Raw genomic sequence first — 18,410 nt, forward strand, 5'->3', positions numbered from 1 at the left:
TTACGTATACAGGGTGATGTTTTGAAATATACGTAGACGGAAAGTCCATTTCAATATAAACACCCTGTGCATTATGTCACTTGATTTTTTTAACTGTTTTTGTACTTAAAATGTTGAAAAATCGTTTTCAATGAAAAAGTTTCTGTTTTTTGATCTTTTTTGGATTTGATATTTTTGAATCTGTTTTTATACCCAAATAAACATATGTTTCAATCAAAATCGCGTTTTTTTTAATCAAATGAAGATTTCAATCGATTCGATGTTGGTAATAAGAAAAAGTCGTATATACAGGGTGATTCATTGATTTATACGTAGGAGTAATGTATATTTTGACCTAAACACCCCGTATATTGTATAATTCGTCATTTTCACTATTTTTTACACCTGATACTTTGAAAAATGGTTTTCAATGAAACTTCTTTTGATTTTTTTCAAATTTTATTCAATATATTTCACTTTTTTTGGAAATTTTTTAATTTGTTTAAAAAATTGTTATAACCACCAATTTTTATGAAAATTCACTCGATTTTTTCAGAAATTGGTTTATTTTCATCTTCAATAATAAAATCTTCGGCTTCTTTGATTTCAAAAGTTCGTTCTCCTTCATTACTTTCCTCGGTATAATCCAGGACGGAGTCGTCGTATCGCGATTCTTTATATTTCTTTCTAATCAGCTGAAATAATGCAAAAAACACACAAAATAGCCCAAAACGATCGAATTACGAACCCACCTGTCGATCTTGTAAAAATTTATTGAAAATTCCCCTTTGAATTTTCGATTTTTCCAAAACAATAGATTCTGTATTCGAATATTGCTCTAATTTAAATCTAGCCCAATCAGCATCAACTAATCGATCATTAACGTCCAAATTCCTCGGTTTCTTTTGCCCCTTTCTTATCTAAATTCACAAAAAAAACATTTTCGCCCCTTCAAGGAGAGGAATTTGAAAAAAACAATTTTCCACTTACGTTATTCATAATATCCGCGTGATTTAAATTGAACACGCAGTGTGTCATTACAGGTAATTCCGGATCGTTGATTTCACTATTACTTTCCTCATCTAATTTAGCTAATTCTTCCTTAAACATTAAATAATTTTCTTTTACGAATACGCGAATTTAACACAAATTTTATTCACTTCATTACAACCTACACTGTATTATGTGAAGATATAGGAGAAATCGCGTTATAAACTCAAAAAATTACGAAATTTGTTCAAAATGCAAGAAATAAATATTAAATTTTACAGAAAATAAATGTCAACTGTCATATTCTTCTTTTATAATTAATCTGATCATAGAATTGATATAAAGAAAAGTTTGAAATTACATTGAATTCATATATAAGCGAAAACAAAGTATTTCTTACCTTTAAATTATTATCTATAGGAAGAGCTAGTTCAAATTCTGATAATAAATGAGCAGCAGGATCTATATTACTAGGACCTTCATCCCCGTAATCAGCAATTGCAAGTTTTTTATTCAATTCAACTAAATTTGCGTAATGTTTATCTAAAATCGAGACAAACATGAAAATTGTCTCTTGATTTATCGAATTTCACTTCACCTTTAACGAATTTAATGATAGGGACGTTCCCCATTAACCTCAATTGCGATAATTCGTGTCTTAACAATCCAGCGTTTTTCGATAAAATGTTTTCCACTTTGTCTTGTTCTGTGTTACTAGATGTCCAAAATACGTTCAATATTTTAAAATCTGATGTTACTTGTACACGATTTATCTCAATTCCTAAACCTAGGACTTGAGACGCGTATGTTTCGGTAGACATTAAATCCGTGATGTTTCTCATGAAAAGTTTATTTAAAACAGCCACGCGTTTCGGGTTAGTGGTTAATTTACTAGATTTATGTTTGGAAAAAGTGTCTGAAATTTTGACTACGGGATCATGGTAACCAAAACGTCTGTAAAGAGACAGGAATTTCGAAAATTTATCGGGAAATAACACTATGATTTACTTACTTTTTTTTAGTGTTATTCAAAACTTTATTCATGAATTTTCCGGGTTGACGATGCGAAGCATAATTACGATACGTAGTGTGCAAATAAATAAATGTTTCACGACAAAGAATATTTCTACTCATATTTATTTTTTAACCTATTTAAATCATATCTTTCAAATGTCATGATTGACAAATGACACTTAGGAGCGTTCTTTTTACTGTTACAAATAATTATTAACCCGAGTAATTTTGTTTGGGGTAATTTTATCAATATAATTGGTGCTGTATACAATAAACAATTGAAAAAACCTATTATTATACTTTAGATTTTCCTGTTAACATAACTGTAATGAAAATATCTTTTTTAAAGTAATTTTCACAATAATAACGAACATGCGGATTCTAATCACGTAAGTATGAGACAACTTTTGTTGATAATGACAAATGACATAAATCTACTTGTCAATTGAGGTTATATCAAATGTTATACGAAATGAGTGAAGTTTTATTAGATTTAAAATCGTTTTTACATGATAAAAACGAACCTGTATTAATAACTGATGTTTTAAAATGGGGCCTATTAAATTGGTCTTTGGAAGATTGGAAAAACGTGCTTGAAGAAGAAGAATTAGAGTTCCGATTAGGAGTTTTTGAAGCGACAGAAAAACCGCAGTGGGAAAGAACTTGTAAATTAGTGAGAAATAACTTCGATTATTTATTAAATCACGTTAATAACAATACAAATGAGTGGTTATATTTTGATTACAAACATTTGAATAGTTGGTTTAAAAATATTGAACAAGTGAGACAAGTATTTAGTTCTTTATCGTTTCCGATGTATTTTTTTAAGTGAAACTTATTATAGAGTATTAATTGGAGTACAATTGGATTTCCGGACGTTAAACCCGAAGATTGCACCATTTGGATTGGTACAAAAGGTGCACATACACCATGTCATTTAGATTGTTATGGTTTTAACTTAGTGTATCAAATTTATGGAAAGTAAGTACTAAATTCGTTGTTTTTTTTTATATTTATAGTGCTTTTAGAAAATTATGGGTTTTATTTCCACCAGAAGAAAATTTACTACCTTCTAGAATACCATATGAAGAGTCAAGTATTTATTCGAAGTTAAATTTTTTTAGTCCGAATTTGAATGATTTTAAAGGTAAATTTTGAGGTTATTCTTCTTTTTTATCTATTCTGTTCTTCATATGTAAGATACAATAGTTATAAATATTATAGTGTGATATTGGGTAATCAAAAAGATTAGTAACAATAAAAAAGAAGATTTCTGTGAATAAATAATCGAAGTACTACAATCATTAATTTATGTAAATCAATTCTATGTATAGAAAAATGTAATGGTGATTTGAAGGAAAAGAAGACTTTTCAATATGTCAAAATTTTTAATCAAAATATCGATTTTCTTATAAATAATGGAATAATTAATTCACATAAATATGTAGTAAGTGTAAAACAAACATACGTACGAGGGTTGCTTAAAAAGAGAAAATAATATAGGTTAATATATACGAGGGTCGTTTAATAAGAAAATAATGTACGTGGTTTAAACACTTTAGAAGTAAGGATAAAAATATATATACGAAGGTTAAATGGAACAGCTCCCAAATAAGTATGAGGTTTGATTGAATAGAAAACGAGGAAAATATAATGCAATATATACGAGGCCTAGATGAATTTTATTCTAACATTTTTTTTTTCGAGATTTCTTGAGCATTGAATTTTGTAATATTTAAAAGTTTTTCTCGGATTTTTTGAATTTTCTCCAGATAAATATTGAGTTTTTCTGATTGTGTACCAGGGTCGATTGCATTTTAGAATTAATTTTTCGACATTTAATGGATTCCAAGTTATTTTTACAAAATTTCCAACAATTATTTGAATTATTATATACAAGGGTTAGTTGCATTTTAGATTTGACAGATGATTTTTCGAATTTTCTTCTGTGGGGTGTTTTTTCACAGATATTTTAGATTCTCGAGAATTTAAGAATTTTGTTCGGATTTTATCATAATTTTCGATAATATTCCAATTTTGCGAATTATTTTGTATGAGGGTAAATCGCATTTCAAGATTTCTATTATTTTCAATCAAATTTTTTCTCTCGAATTATTTATATACAGAGGTAGATCGCATTTTAGATTTAAATAATCCGACAATTTCGTAGCGTTTTTTCATAAATTATTCTGGAGAAAAGATTTTTCAAAATGTCAAAAATTTTGAATCGAAATATGGATTTCCGTGAATAAACAATCGATTGTAATCGAATTAATAGAATAATTAATTTACGTAAATCGATTCTAGGTATATCGAAATGCCGAAAAATCGAATTGAACCCTGGCGATATTCTGTTCGTTCCTCATAAATGGTGGCATTACGTCGAAAATTTAACCACGAGTATATCAGTTAACGTTTGGCTGCCCCTGGTAAAACACATGTACAACATTTTCTATTCGATAAGAATTAGTTGAAAAAATTTAATTTCAGGTGGAAGATCACGAAGAACGTTTTAAGGAATCCGTTGTACAATTTTTCGCGAAACAAATCACCGACTTATCGAGTAATGACGTCAATAGAATTATTTTGAACCCGAATATGGATGACGTGAGACTGAAGATTTTTTTTTGGGAATATTTTCAATTTTTCTGGTTTTTTTAGGTAATTTTGGAAAGTAGCGAATCGTTAATGGACATTTTGAATAAATGCAAACGTATTTGTAAAGAAAATTTGTCTTCTAAACGCGTTTTGGGGTCGAAAGAGAGGGGGGAAACGCAAAAAATCGTTACGGATATAAACGATTTCGTGTCCACTATTCCGGTGATGTCGAAAGAGGATTTTACGCTCTTCTTAAATAAACAAATCGATAGATTTAATGGTTCCAAATTGAAAGAACATCCTGTATATAAAAAGGATGATAATGTCGAATTATTTGAAGCGATAACTGATCCTCGAGTGATTGAACTAATTACGAATATTTTGTTGAAAAAATAAAATTTTGAAAATATGTTTTAGTCATTATTTTTTTCCAATTATCTGACAATTTTTCGAATCCTTTTATTAACAGCGTTAATTACATTTTAAATACAACCGAGTTTTCCAAATTTTTAGATATTTTTTCACGGAAAAACTTGAAATTATTTCGAGTTGAAATGTACGAGGGTCGATTGAATAGATAAAGAGAATAATAATAAAAAATAAAACCAAACAACTTTTTTATCAACTATTTTATTACAATAGCTTTGAGACTGTATTAAAAATGAGTATTTGGGTGGGCCGATTAGGCGCGCGATAAAAATTCATATACACAGCATTTAATAATCTCTACGTTAAATTAATCAGATCGATAAGGATTTCACGGAAATCAATCGCTTCGTTAATTTTCTTATTAATGAGAAGCCGCCATCTTAAAAATAGAAGCTGGGGCACGAAACGACAACTTTTGTTGACAGTTGTCACGGACATTGAATTTGACAACTGTCAAAAATCAAATTTGACAGCTGTCATAAACAAAACATATGTCTTAGGTTTTTTCGCATTTCTAATACGAAATTTTCAATGATTTTCCAAATTATTTCGCATTTTCCGACAAACTATTCGTGTTTTTCAGATTTTTTCCATATCCTATATAGTTCTTTTGAATTTTTCAAGATTTTTCTGTATTTCTTCGTATAATTTCAAAGATTACGCATTTTTCAATTTTTTGATAGGTATTTTTTTGAATTTTTCGATATTTTATATATATTTCATTTTACTTTCTCAGGATTTTTTCAATTTTCTAATATTTTTCACCAAATTTTTAGGCACAGTTTTTCAAATATATTTTATTGATTTTTTCGATTGTTCAAAAGTTTTTTCTAATTTTTCTGGAATTTCCCATGATTGTTTTTTAAATTAACTTCTTGCAGATTTTCTTGAATTTCCAGTGTTTTCCATTGAATTTCATGATTTTCTCGATTTAGCAATATTTTCAATATTATTTAATGAATTTTCAAGATTCTTCATTAAATTTTCCAAGACTTTTTCGATTTATTTTAGATTTTTTTATTGAATTTTCAGAATTTCTTCGAATTTCGAATATTTCTCAATAATTTTAAATTTTAAAGTATTTTCAAGATTGATTTTCCAAATTTCCAATTTTTTATCGAATTTTCAAGATTTTTACATGATTTTTTTTCGAATTCCCAATAGGTTATGAAATTTTCAATATGTATCATTGAATTTCCATTATTTTTTCGAATTTTCAATATTATTCAATAAAGTTCAAATTTTTCAACACTAAACATGACATACGTCAATGAAAATCGTCGTTCCGCGTCACGAAATCGATTTTTTTGACATTACATTGACAACTGACAGTAATCGTGACAGATGTTGACATACGTCAACGAAAATCGTAGTTACGCGTCACGGAATCAATTTTTTTGACATTACATTGACAACTGACAGTAATCGTGACAGACGTTGACATACGTCAACGAAAATCGTCGTAACGCGTCACGGAATCGATTTTTTTTACGTGACATTGACAACTGACATGAAACGTGACAGATGATGACCTACGTCAACGAAAATCGTCGTTACGCACCACAGAATCGATTTTTTTCCACGCCATATCAAAAAAATCACCCGCGAACGCGCGCTTAAACCAGAAAACCACCGAACAATCACAAATTTCACGTTTTTTCCATAAATACTGCATCGGTATAAAAACAATCCTTTTTTTTTTCATCAAAAAACGAAAGCTCGCATCTCCATAGGACACAATTCAATCGATTTTTCATTTCCTACCAAATTTTCCAAACGAAGAAACGACAACGTCGCTTTTCTCAAATATTTCCTCCTATTTTCCGGCACCAATTTCTCCAAAGACACCTACAAAACCGTAATTTATTATATACAGGACGGACACATTTCATTCAATCACTCACCGAACCGTCGCTCAAACGAAACCGCCTCAAAATATCCTCGTCATCGAAACAAACATCGAGATATCGACGAAAAACGACGATTCCGAAATAATTCCGATCGCCAAATCGAACATTCGATTTAATTACCGGCATCGAATAATCGATACCGAAATCATCGATTAATCGATAACCGCCCGAAATCGATTCGGAATCGTCGTCGATCGATTTCGATAGTTTTACGAGGGGATTCAAGAGAGTTTGGGACGTTACGTGGGCGGCAATCGATGAAAAACCGGCGGGGTGTTGTTTCGATCCGGTCTGAAATAAGATTTATGCAAAACCGGCTCCGTAAATCGATTTTTTCGGATACTTACCTCGCAATTGTCGCGTTTTGTTTCGATTAGTATACGGAATGCGTGTTCGATTGGTCGGTTATCTTGGACGCCTTGTCCCAACCCCAAATTGTCGTCTTGGTTTAATCGCCGATCTAACATAACCTCAATTCGACCGGGGGTTAGGGAGCTACAGCCCAATGGGGTGGCGGTGGTTATGGTGAGGCGGGTGGCGGCGTCTTCGATGTACGCCATCGTCGGTATGGGGTAGTAGTTGGCTTGTAGGGGCAGTTTTTTGAATCTCTTTCGTTTTAGTATCTGGAAAATCGAGGGACAGTGATTTTTGAGAAAATAAATTAATTTTCGAATAGAGTAGAATGGATTTTTTCCAATTAATTTGGATTAAAACGTTTTTTCCCATTTTTTAAATTTTTCCCTATAATTTATCGATATTTTTCAATGAATTTCCAAGATTTTATAAAATTTTCATTCATTAAAATTTCGATTTTTTTTTTAATTGAAGATTTTTCCCAATTTCCAATGATTTTTATTATATTAACAAGTTTTTGTAGAATTCTCTATATTTTTTAGGTTTTACAAGATTTTTTTCTATTTTTAATATATTTTATTGATTTTCCGTTAATTTTTTGGAATTCTAGTATTTATTAATTGGATATCAAAGATTTTTTGCATTTCTTTGAAAGAATTTTTCGATTTTACAGAATTTCAGATTTTCCAGGATTTTCAAGAATTTTCTGGTAGTAGTGGGGGGGAGTTTCTTTGAATTATTTTAATTTTAGTATATGGGAAATTGGGAGGGAATGAATTGAATTGAATTGAATTTTCAAGATTTTTCTGAATTCTATCATTTTTCATTTCCAAAATTTCCAATTTTTCCTTTCTTTTCGGAGAAATGATCAATTTTTTTTTGGAAATTTCTGTTAATTTTCTCATTTTTTCAAAGTTTAATGGAATTTTTCTCAATTTTCCAAACTTTTCAGACGTTTCCTGACAATTTTTTCTATTGTTTTGGGAATTTCCAATAATATTCCCATATTTAAAGCATTTTTAAATTTTCCTGAATTTGCCCAACTATTGTGAGTTACCTCTCATTTTTACCAAGATTTGGTATATTTTTTCGTATTTTTTCCAAATTTTTCCGAAGATTTCCCAATTCTTAATTTTGAATTTTCAGAATTTATTTATTTTATTATATTTTTTCGTTTTTTTCTATTTTCTTGTAACCCCCTGAGAATATTTTTGCATTTTGTTTCTGTTTTTTCAACTTTTTCAAATTTCACTTGAATTTTTTATTATTTGTTGGTACTTTTTTAAATATTTCGAATTTTTTCACATTTTTTCTAGTTTTCTTCAAATCCCCCGAGAATTTTTCATTTTTTTCGCATTTCATTTTAATTATTTCTATTTGTTGGTACTTTTTGTAAAATTCTTTAAATATTTCTAATTTTTCCACGTTTTCCCAATTTTTCTACTTTTCTTCAAATCCCCCGTGAATTTCCAATTTTTTCACATTTTATTTTTATTTTCTCAAATTTTTCCAATTTTTTCCAAAAATTCCTATAGTTCAAATTTTCCGATATTTTTTTCCGAATTTTCTCTAATTCCAACAATTTTTTTCCCACTTTTTCGCGCGCATATTTCAAAAAACAAAACGAGAAAAAATTAAGCGGCAACGTTTCTACTCACCTGATAACCGTTATCATCAGTATAAAATTCGTCGGAACTGTTAATGTTCGTCGACAATCTCATAACGAGTTCGAAATTACGAGTTTTCGTTATATCCACCAAATTGTGGAGTTCTATACCCAAACCGTCTCCACCTAACGAAAATCGAAAAAAAAAAAAAATTAAAATTTAATTCATCCAAAAATGCCCCCTTCGAAACTTTCATCCAAATATCACTAAATATATTAATTTCCGATTAACTCGGAAATATCAGTTACATTTGGCAACACGTAAACTCAAAAACGATACTAATCGAAAACTTTTTTTAAATTTCAAGATTTTTCCGAAATTCCCGATAATTATTCGAACTTTCTAGAATTTTCCAAATTTTTGCAAATATTCGTTAATTTTCAAAAAATTTTCGCATTTTTTCAGTTTCTCTGATAATTATTCGAGATTTTGTACCGTTTCAAATGTTTGTTTGAATTTTCATGCACTTTTAAATTTTTTTCTCGAATTTTTTCGAATATTTAACATATTTTAAAAATTTACGATAATTTCAACAAATTTTTTCGCATTTTCCCAATTTTCCACGATAACTAATCAAATTTTTCCTCCTATAGAAGTTTTGTCCTGAAATTCGTCAAAAATTCAAGATTGTAATCGAATTTCGACGCTTTATTTATCAAAAAATCGAAATTCTTGAGGTTTTTCAAAGATTTTTCGACAAAATTTCCCGAAAATTCAAGATTGTTCTCGAATTTTCTAAATTTCGAATTTCAACGATTTATTTATCGAAAAATCGAAATTTTCCGATTATTTTTTCACAAAATTTCCATGTCTCACGATAACTAACCAAATTGTCAAGTTTTTCCACCGAAATTCCTTCAAGATTCCCCTCGAATTCGAATTTTAACGAAATTTCCCAAAAACCGAACCTTCTCGATTCCTTCCCGGATGTTCTAGATTCCAGATTTTTCGCGCTAAAAATTAAAAAAAAAAAAAAACCAAAATTTCGATCAATATTTACCTGTAGTATTATACAGAACGGCCTTATGTCGGACATAAGGCAACTGTACCGACACCGACGACACAATAGGCCCTTCGATCACATTAACGACTACGTTTTCCGCCAGAACCGGAACCGCCTCCCCGTCAGGTACGAACAAATAAGCGCCGCTAGTTTCCGAATTCTTCCTAACGGCAACACCGTATTTGGCGAAATCCAAATGCACCGGATAAATTTTCCCGTCGATTTTCATCGATTTCAGTAAACCGAGTTTTCCGAACGATGCGACAACTCGGCCGTTCTGCAAGGAAAATTCTTTGGGGGCGGCGGTAACTTCCGGTCGGAAACCGACTGGCGGTTTAATTTCGCCGTAATGGTTCAAAATGGTGACGGCGGAGAAGACGGTTTCGCTGAAATTGCCAAAAAAAAAAAATTATTTAAAAAAATTCGAGGGGGGAAAGCAAGGGGGCGGAGATCGATTTACCTGGGGACGTCGGTTTCTAGTAGGGCGTTTATCGTGTAGGCGGTGAGACTTAGGGGCGGTACGTTGGACGCGAAGGATAATTGGTATTTTGTTTGGGACATCGAGGGGCCGTATTCGAATATCGGAGATAATTGGCATTTTATTCTGTTTCCTTCCGAATCTCGTACCTGGAAAAATAATAAACTTGGAAGGTATGTCGAGAGGGGGTTTGGCGAATTTTTATTATTGTTGTTTTTCGAATTTTTTGAGACTTTACCCCCCCCCAATATTTTTTTTCGAATTTTCAAGGTTGTCAACGATTTTCTCAGAAATAAGTTTTTCGTAATTTCATTTTTTTTTCAATTATATTACAGATTCTCCAAGAATTATTCCGGTTTCTACGCGTTTTGGTATTTTCCACTTTTTTGATTTCCTGTGAATTTTTTCGATTTTTTCGCACTTTTTCCAAATTTTCAATTTTTTCCGGAATTTTCACAATTTTTCTGATATTTTATTTGTTTTCCGAATTTTATTTTAGATTTTTTAAGAACTATAGTTTTTCGTCACCCCAAAGTTTTTTTTCGAATTTAACATTTTTTTAGGATTCCTCAAGAAATTTTTTCGCAAATTTAAGTTTTTTTTAATTTATGAATTTTTTCAAGAATTATTCCAATGTTTACGTAATTTACAATTTTTGTCGATTTTTAAAATTTTTTTTTTATTTTTTCTGTATCATAAAAATTTTACGATTTTATCAAAAATTTTCTAAAATTCTCAAAATCCCTCAGCTTTTCCCATATGTTCCAGTTTTTTATTGAAATTTTCCTGTTTTTTCAAAATTTACAAAAATTATTCAACGAAGTTTATGAACTATTTTTGTATTTTGAAATTTTTCTTTATTATTAAATTTTTTACGATTTTTCCTAATTATCGGAATGTTAGTCAATTTTTTCACATTTTCCATCTTTTCAAAATTTTTATTTTTTCTCACTATTTCGCATTAACAAATTTTTTCACAGATTTCCAAAAAATTTTTTAGAAATTACAAGTTTTTTTAGGAAATTTTCCGATTTTCCCAAAATTCATCATTTTTTTAGATTTACAGTTATACCTCTTTTTTCAGATTTTTACGAAATTATTCGAATTTTTTCCGTATTAAAATTTTATTCCTTCGAATTTTCAAAATTTCAGGATTTTTTTTCAATTATTCGAAAATTTTCCACATTTACCCTTTTTTCAAAATATTTATTTTTCTCTACTTTCATTTGCAAAAAAAATTTTTCCTAAATTTCCAAAATTATACGATTTTTTAAAAAATTTCTATAAAATTAAGCTTTTTTCACAATTTCCAATTTTCCACAATATTTTCAACATTTTCCTAGAATTATTTTTCAATTCTAAATTTTTCCAAAATAAAAAGTTTTTCCTCAAATTTCGCCACAATTTTTCGAATTTTCTCGAATTGTTTCACATTTTCCAAACAACTCACCTCAACAAACGGCGTCGATATATAAAAAGTCACCACCTCCCGTCGACTAAACGTCAAAGAATTATAAACAACAATTTTTTTACTACTAATTTCCGGATATCCGATTATAATTTCGTAATGTCCGTCTTGCGACGCCCCCCCGTCGGCGATGTTGTAATACACCGCCTCCTTATCGGGCGTTTCGTTTCGAAAACCGTTCAACAGAACGTGAGCGCAAAGTTGAACGACTTGTTGACATCCACGAATCGCCGATCGCATCCTAAAATTTGGAAAAAATGAAAAAAAAAAATATTCAAAAAAATCGATTTTTTTCATTATACTTTTCGGCGTAATCGATTACGACGTGATTTCGAGCGGTTCCGGTGATGCCGTCGTGGTGTTGGAATAGGGAAAGGGCGTGTCGTGACGTCATTAAAATTTTTTCTATACCGGTTGTCTCATTCGAAATCCAATCGGCACCCGGTTTATTACTTATATGTGTCAATGTGTATATTGATTCAGCTGCCCTGAAATGATTCAGATTTTTATTTTTTGTAATGAAAAACCCTGTATATTTTCACAATTTCGTGTATTAATGATCGTTTTAGACCAATTTTAAACAATAAGATATGGGTTTCAAGATAATCGACTTTTTGAGATAATATAACCTCAAAATATTAACGAAAAACACTTTTGGATCAATCAAGGTCCAATAAAATCATAATTAAACGAAAATCGATGACACTTGAAGATTTATTTCAAGTATTTTTCTCAAGTAAATTTTATACAGGGCGATCTAAATTGTTATTTAATTTCTTTATGAAAAATATAGCGAAACTTCACTTTTGTAACACAAAACCCTGTATATTTTCCCTTTCACACAAAAATTGTTATTTAAATTGTTGACCGGATACATAACGAGTCATTTCAGGCATTTTTATCAATCAAATATGATACAGGGCGTTCCAAATTGACAATTTGATATTTTTCGAAAAATATAATGAAACTCTTTTTTTCACAAAAATCCCAGTATATTTTCACTTTTAAAAAATAATCGTTATATGAATTGTTAAACTTATACATGACGAGTAAATTCAGGTATTTTTATCAATCAGATATAATACAGGGCGTCCTAAATTATCATTTTAGTTGTTTAACTAAAAATAAAATACTTTCATAACAAAAAACCCTGTATATTTTCATTTTTACCCAAAAATAGTTATTTATATACTTGAAGAGATACTTGACGAGTAATTTCAGGTATTTTTATCAATCAAATATGATACATAGCGTTCCAAAGTGTCATTTCGAATGTTCCAGAAAAAATATGACAAATCTGGATTGTTTTTAAGAAAAACCCTGTTTATATCAAAATTTCTCTCTTCACACATAGTTCCAGACTCTATATCTCTTACCAACCCTAAATAGACTCAATATTTTATCAAAATCATTCAATTTCATACAATTTTCTTAAAATCCGATTGTAATAATGAAGTCGTTATTTTGACTTCAAAAATCATCCCCAAATTTTAAAAAATTTCAATTTTGAACACAATTACATATAATTCATTCTCAATATCGACGCTAAATTCAATAAAATAGATTAAAACACTCAGTATAATAGAAATACATACTTACTTAACGTATGCCAACAAAATCCGATCCATCCTTTTGTAAAATGGCCTCGAAGTATAATAACCACTCCAATAATGATCGTCGCGATCGGCGTAAGTGAAAAAATCCCCGGAAAGCGTCGGAAAATCCGAAAGTTTCCTACTTTTCCTCAACTCGTTGAAATAATCCGTCAAAGTACCAAACTGAGCCTGAAATAAACCCATTAGAACTAAATTCATGTACAAACGAATCAAAAAATTCACCTGCACGTTCAATTTAACATTCGAATTCATATAATCGAACAATTTTTGATAATTATTATACTGGACGTCCCATTCCGTGGGATGATCGTACCTAAAATCGTCCCCCAACGGGGCGAGTACCACGTTCGTATCAAACAACCTCGATTTCTTCCTGTACTGATCTAAAAGTAGCTCCGCTCTGAAATAAAAAAAATTAAATCGGCGGAAACGCGTGTTTTTCAGGTAAATGCAACGTTTAAGTATCTCACCTTTCCGCTACATTTTTTTCGGTAATCACTTGCGGAGGGACCCTCCAAGGACAAGTAAACCCGTGATTCGGAAGTCTTTTGAAATCGAATTGACAACAAATTTTCGGATCGGGGCCACACGTGTGCGGAATGTCGTAAGAATAAAAAGGCATCATGTGAGTTAATATTTCAGTGTCTCCTTTGTTATCTGAAACAATTAATACACTGTATACAATCAAAATTACGATTTTTCGATTAATTATACATCCTGTATGTGATTTCAAACATTAAAGACAGTTTTTAAAACTATTACACATCGTAATAATTTCGTAAACGATTTTTATTAAAATAGAAATTAATAGAAGTGAATAATTGCATCAGAGAATAAAAAATTGTTAAAAACAACTATAAAACAATACTTAATCCTTTTTTACAAATGAATTTATAATAATTAGCAGTTATATCAACGAAAGTAAAAGTTAGGTTATGTACGAATTTTTATTAATATATTTACTTATATTTAAACCTGTGAGTATATTAATGAAAAATATTTAAAACTTCGTATAAAAAACGTTTCATTATTTGCTTTTTTTAAACTTACAATTTTATTTTCACAAAAACAACTTGTATTTATTATCAAATAAGGCGTTTCTCCTTCTCTTACACTTGTTCCAAAAGTATTTAAAAAGTTTTTGAAACATAATCATCAAATTTTCACACAACAACACTACACAGTAAGAAACATATTCACTTTATACTGTTTTTATTAAATTTATTTCATAAAATCGGTTAACTTTTGACATATTAGTTTATCGTAGTTATACCAACATGTAAACGAAGATTTCCCTAGATTTATTTTGAAATATGTTTAGAATTAACTACTAGGAAAATGAAGCTCTATTGGTAGCATTGCTTGAATCCTGATATAAGTAATTGTTTATACAGGGTCTATTCAAAAAATAAAATAAAACTTCTTGAATGTGATCGCGTTTTAAAAAAAATACAGTGAAACATTTTTTTAAATACGATATAGTGTCAAAAATATGTAATTTTTAGGAAATAAAAATAGTTGGGTTTATACAGGGTCTATTCAAAAAATAAAATAATACCATTTAAATTGGTTCGTGTTTTAAATAAAATATAGGGTGTTGTATAGAAAAAAATACACTGAAATATGGTAAACCACGCAACTCCGATGGTGTTTGAAATTAAATGAAAGAATGAAATTAAATATTTTTTAATAAGTTTTCTTACCCCAAAGCTGCCTCCATCTAAATTCCAGCATCTTAGTACTGGCTAATTGCTTTTTAACGGAATAATGCACCCTCTGTATCAACATATTTTTCAACCCCATATTTTTTAGCAGCATCGGTTGTGTCAAACTCAACCCGAAAGGATCAATAGACCAATGACTTACTGGGGTGTAATTTAAATTTTTTTTTAACCATTGATGCCCGTCTGTAAGTTGGTTTAATATTGATTGCCAATGGGAATTCGCCTCGTCGTTCATAACCCAACCCCCTGTGACTATTTCCAACTGATTATTCCTTATCAATCTACAAAAAACGAAATTTTTTCATGACAGACGATTTACATCGCACACTTTCGTACCTTTCCACTTGATAACGATCGTCCTCTTTCAGCTCGTCCCACCATAACGAAAAAAACGATATTTCCGCCCAAATAAACTTCCTTCTCGAATCCTCGGGCAATTTCACCAACATATTATCCAAAATATGTTTAGTTTGAGTTGCGTAATAATCCTCGAAAGTCTTTATCCAACCTGGATCGTTATGGGAATGTGGAACAACGAAAACCTGAAATATTTACATCGGCTACAACATCGAGGAGGAAATAGCGCCATCTACAATCGACCGGGAAACGTTTGACGTCATAAAACGAGTTGGTAACATTGTTTCATACCATAGTTTTGTCATTGGATAATTATTCAGACGTACCAATAGTTAATGACGTAATTTGTAAATAAAACATGTCTGACGTTAAGAAAATTAACCTCACAATTATTATTTTTGATCTAAACATAAGAATAAAGGATTTTTTTATCAAAAATTATTTAATTTATTGGTTGATATTAATATTTGTTAACAGAAGCACCGTTATCAATGCAATTTTTCTTGTTTAGGCATTTTTTTTGATAAATACTGATAACGAGAAACGAAATTTGAACTTGTATAATTTATTTTCAATATTTACAATTTTTATCATTAAAATGTGAGATAATAATTTGTTTATCAAACAAACACGTGGATAATAAATAAAAATATATAGATATACAGGGGTATTTTATTTGGAATGACAAATAAAAACGATATACGTAAATGTTTAACAAAATGTTAAAAATAACCTAAAAATAATTTTTAACCTATCGCCAACTACAATTCAAAACACAGATAAGTAAATAAAAGTATGGAGACGTCAAAATTGACGTAAACGATAATTATAACCTCAAATAACGTATCAGACGTCAAAATAGCCTAGAAATTCGACATTTAGGTTAGTAGATTTAATTATAACCCAAAATGTCATTAACATAAGATAAAATTGTGAAATTTTTTAATATTGATCGAGCACTTGAAGTTTAAGTGAATCTTGTTGACTTAAAGCTGTTTATAACTTCAAATAATCTTTCATACATCAAATTATCCTTTGCATTTAATCAACAGCAATTTCCTGGAGATAAACTTGAGGATAACATTAAAGATAACAAATCTCAAGTGTATATACAAATATTTGAAATACCACTGTTTTAAAGTGAAGTTTTCATACCACATTTCATCAATGACTTTGAATTTAGAACATAAATCGAATAAAAATTAATTTCAACACAAATTAACAACATTAAGATATTTTTTTGTTTACATACCTTCAGTTTATTACGCCGGTTCCACTGTTTTTCATCAACTTCTATCCTCCAACCCTGTTTCCAAACGCCCCCGTCGATGTTATCAAAATTGAGATTCTCATATAAATCTAGCATCTGTATTACAGTTTTTGGTTTCATGTTTATTTGAAACGGACAAGTATTATCATATTTAAACTGAGATACAACTTGCAGTTTCGTTTTAACATCGAAAGGCACTAAGTTACGTTTAAATGAACTGGAACGCATCAAATTTTTCACTGCTTCTTTAATTTCGTACACAGCGTTGTGATGTTTGTTCAAATCGTCTTCAAGATGTTTTATTTTGTCTTCAAAATGAAGCCATTTGTTCTATAAATATTGATAACATCGAAATTGCTAATAATAATGTATTTACATACTTACGTTTGCTATATCGTCTTCAGCTAATGATTTCCTAGTGGGCATTTCCAGGTCATTTAGAGTATATAACATAAACACTACACCAATTATTATTAAAGATATGAATATTACAATAGCTTTTTTCAACCTCATATTTTATATTTCAACTTAAATAATTTTATAATCACTTTTTTTTAACAATATAAATACGTGGTTACATTCATTATTAGATGTATTCACAAAAAATTGAATGTACTTATTAATATACTTCTTATATTTATAAAGATTTCACATTATCAATTGCAATATTTCACTCACAATACTATTTATTTAAATAAATTGATAAGAATCGTTCTAGTTCCAACTTATTCATGACCTGTCACGACATTTCAAATCATATGGTAACATTGTTCGTTGGCGTCACTATGGAGTAACATTAGACGCGTTCTGCTGGTAACTTATATAGAAAATTAGTAGTAGAGCAAGTGGAAAATATAAATTGAACCGGATTTTGTATTGTACTGAATCATAAATCAATTTATTCCATTTAGATTCCAATTTTCTTACCGTTACTATGTAGTACACATTAGACGCGCTTTGCTGTTAACTGGGTACACAAGAGTAATGCTAAACGCTTTTTATAGTATATTGCGATATATTTAATCAATATCGTAACTCATATAGAAAATTAGTAGTAACACAATTAAAAGATATCAATTAAACTGAATTTTGTATTGTACTGAATCATAAACAAACTAATCCATTCAAAATCATATACAATTATTGTTCATTAGAGTCACCATAGTGTACACATTAGACGCGTTCTTTTGTTATCTGGATACACGAGTAAAAATGGAAACATTGTTTATGGTATTATTCTGATATCTTTAATCAATCCCGTAATTCTAATATAGGAAATTAGTTTTAAAACAAGTAAAAAATATGAATTGGACCTGATTTTGCATTGTATTGAATCATAAATCAATTTAATGTATTCAGTTTTACGTACTAGATGAAACACAACGAACAAACTTATGATGTTGTTGGTGGTTCTGTTTGACACAAGTGACATTACCTGTGTGCTGTGAATTCAAAAAATTATATGTTCAAATAATATTAGTTCATTATTTTAGTTTTTATTATATTTATACGCGTTATTACGATTATTTAATTTTGAGAGGTATATTTAGTTT

General features: G+C 29.7%; 3 protein-coding genes across 4 annotated transcripts; 1 reads left to right on the forward strand and 2 right to left on the reverse strand.

Moving 5' to 3' along the window:
* Positions 1-416: 416 nt before the first annotated feature.
* LOC130898716 (uncharacterized) lies at positions 417-2,144 on the reverse strand. The gene is made up of 6 exons (XM_057808188.1): positions 1,982-2,144; positions 1,568-1,923; positions 1,370-1,512; positions 970-1,080; positions 732-899; positions 417-674 (listed from the first exon to the last, which is right to left on the reverse strand). The coding sequence occupies exons 1-6, from the start codon at positions 2,101-2,103 to the stop codon at positions 519-521; spliced, it is 1,056 nt and encodes a 351-aa protein (XP_057664171.1). The 5' UTR covers positions 2,104-2,144; the 3' UTR covers positions 417-518.
* Positions 2,145-2,417: 273 nt separating this feature from the next.
* On the forward strand, positions 2,418-4,990 carry LOC130898578 (HSPB1-associated protein 1). Of its 2 annotated transcripts, none has more exons than XM_057807972.1 (6): positions 2,418-2,764; positions 2,828-2,964; positions 3,012-3,130; positions 4,291-4,412; positions 4,474-4,590; positions 4,645-4,990. In XM_057807972.1, exons 1-6 carry the CDS (start codon positions 2,444-2,446, stop codon positions 4,975-4,977), a joined length of 1,149 nt encoding a protein of 382 aa, XP_057663955.1. In that variant the 5' UTR covers positions 2,418-2,443; the 3' UTR covers positions 4,978-4,990. The 2 variants fall into 2 exon arrangements, with proteins under 2 accessions (XP_057663955.1, XP_057663954.1); XM_057807971.1 differs by having other exon boundaries at positions 2,427-2,773.
* A 205-nt stretch (positions 4,991-5,195) lies between these two features.
* On the reverse strand, positions 5,196-17,620 carry LOC130898579 (alpha-mannosidase 2). Its single transcript, XM_057807973.1, has 15 exons — positions 17,242-17,620; positions 16,840-17,187; positions 15,567-15,772; positions 15,210-15,511; positions 13,977-14,163; positions 13,729-13,906; positions 13,490-13,674; positions 12,193-12,378; positions 11,873-12,131; positions 10,405-10,571; positions 9,942-10,330; positions 8,933-9,066; positions 7,268-7,543; positions 6,915-7,211; positions 5,196-6,858 (listed from the first exon to the last, which is right to left on the reverse strand). Exons 1-15 carry the CDS (start codon positions 17,368-17,370, stop codon positions 6,715-6,717), a joined length of 3,387 nt encoding a protein of 1,128 aa, XP_057663956.1. The 5' UTR covers positions 17,371-17,620; the 3' UTR covers positions 5,196-6,714.
* Positions 17,621-18,410: the final 790 nt, after the last annotated feature.

The sequence above is a fragment of the Diorhabda carinulata genome, chromosome 10 (genome assembly GCF_026250575.1).
Source record: "Diorhabda carinulata isolate Delta chromosome 10, icDioCari1.1, whole genome shotgun sequence".
NCBI lineage: Eukaryota > Metazoa > Arthropoda > Insecta > Coleoptera > Chrysomelidae > Diorhabda > Diorhabda carinulata.

Excerpts from the sequence above, each read along its gene's own strand:
- LOC130898716 (XM_057808188.1), bottom strand. The coding sequence starts at position 2,103 with ATGAGTAGAAATATTCTTTGTCGTGAAACATTTATTTATTTGCACACT. Across the intron at positions 1,924-1,981 it reads TTGAATAACACTAAAAAAAA|ACGTTTTGGTTACCATGATC; the intron begins GTAAGTAAATCA and ends GTCTCTTTACAG. Across the intron at positions 1,081-1,369 it reads CTATAGATAATAATTTAAAG|GAAGAATTAGCTAAATTAGA; the intron begins GTAAGAAATACT and ends TTAATGTTTAAG.
- LOC130898579 (XM_057807973.1), bottom strand. The coding sequence starts at position 17,370 with ATGAGGTTGAAAAAAGCTATTGTAATATTCATATCTTTAATAATAATT. Across the intron at positions 14,164-15,209 it reads TAGATGGAGGCAGCTTTGGG|ATAACAAAGGAGACACTGAA; the intron begins GTAAGAAAACTT and ends TAATTGTTTCAG. Across the intron at positions 12,132-12,192 it reads GTAATCGATTACGCCGAAAA|GATGCGATCGGCGATTCGTG; the intron begins GTATAATGAAAA and ends TCCAAATTTTAG.
- LOC130898578 (XM_057807971.1), top strand. The coding sequence starts at position 2,444 with ATGTTATACGAAATGAGTGAAGTTTTATTAGATTTAAAATCGTTTTTA. Across the intron at positions 2,774-2,827 it reads ATATTGAACAAGTGAGACAA|AGTATTAATTGGAGTACAAT; the intron begins GTATTTAGTTCT and ends AACTTATTATAG. Across the intron at positions 2,965-3,011 it reads GTGTATCAAATTTATGGAAA|AAAATTATGGGTTTTATTTC; the intron begins GTAAGTACTAAA and ends TAGTGCTTTTAG.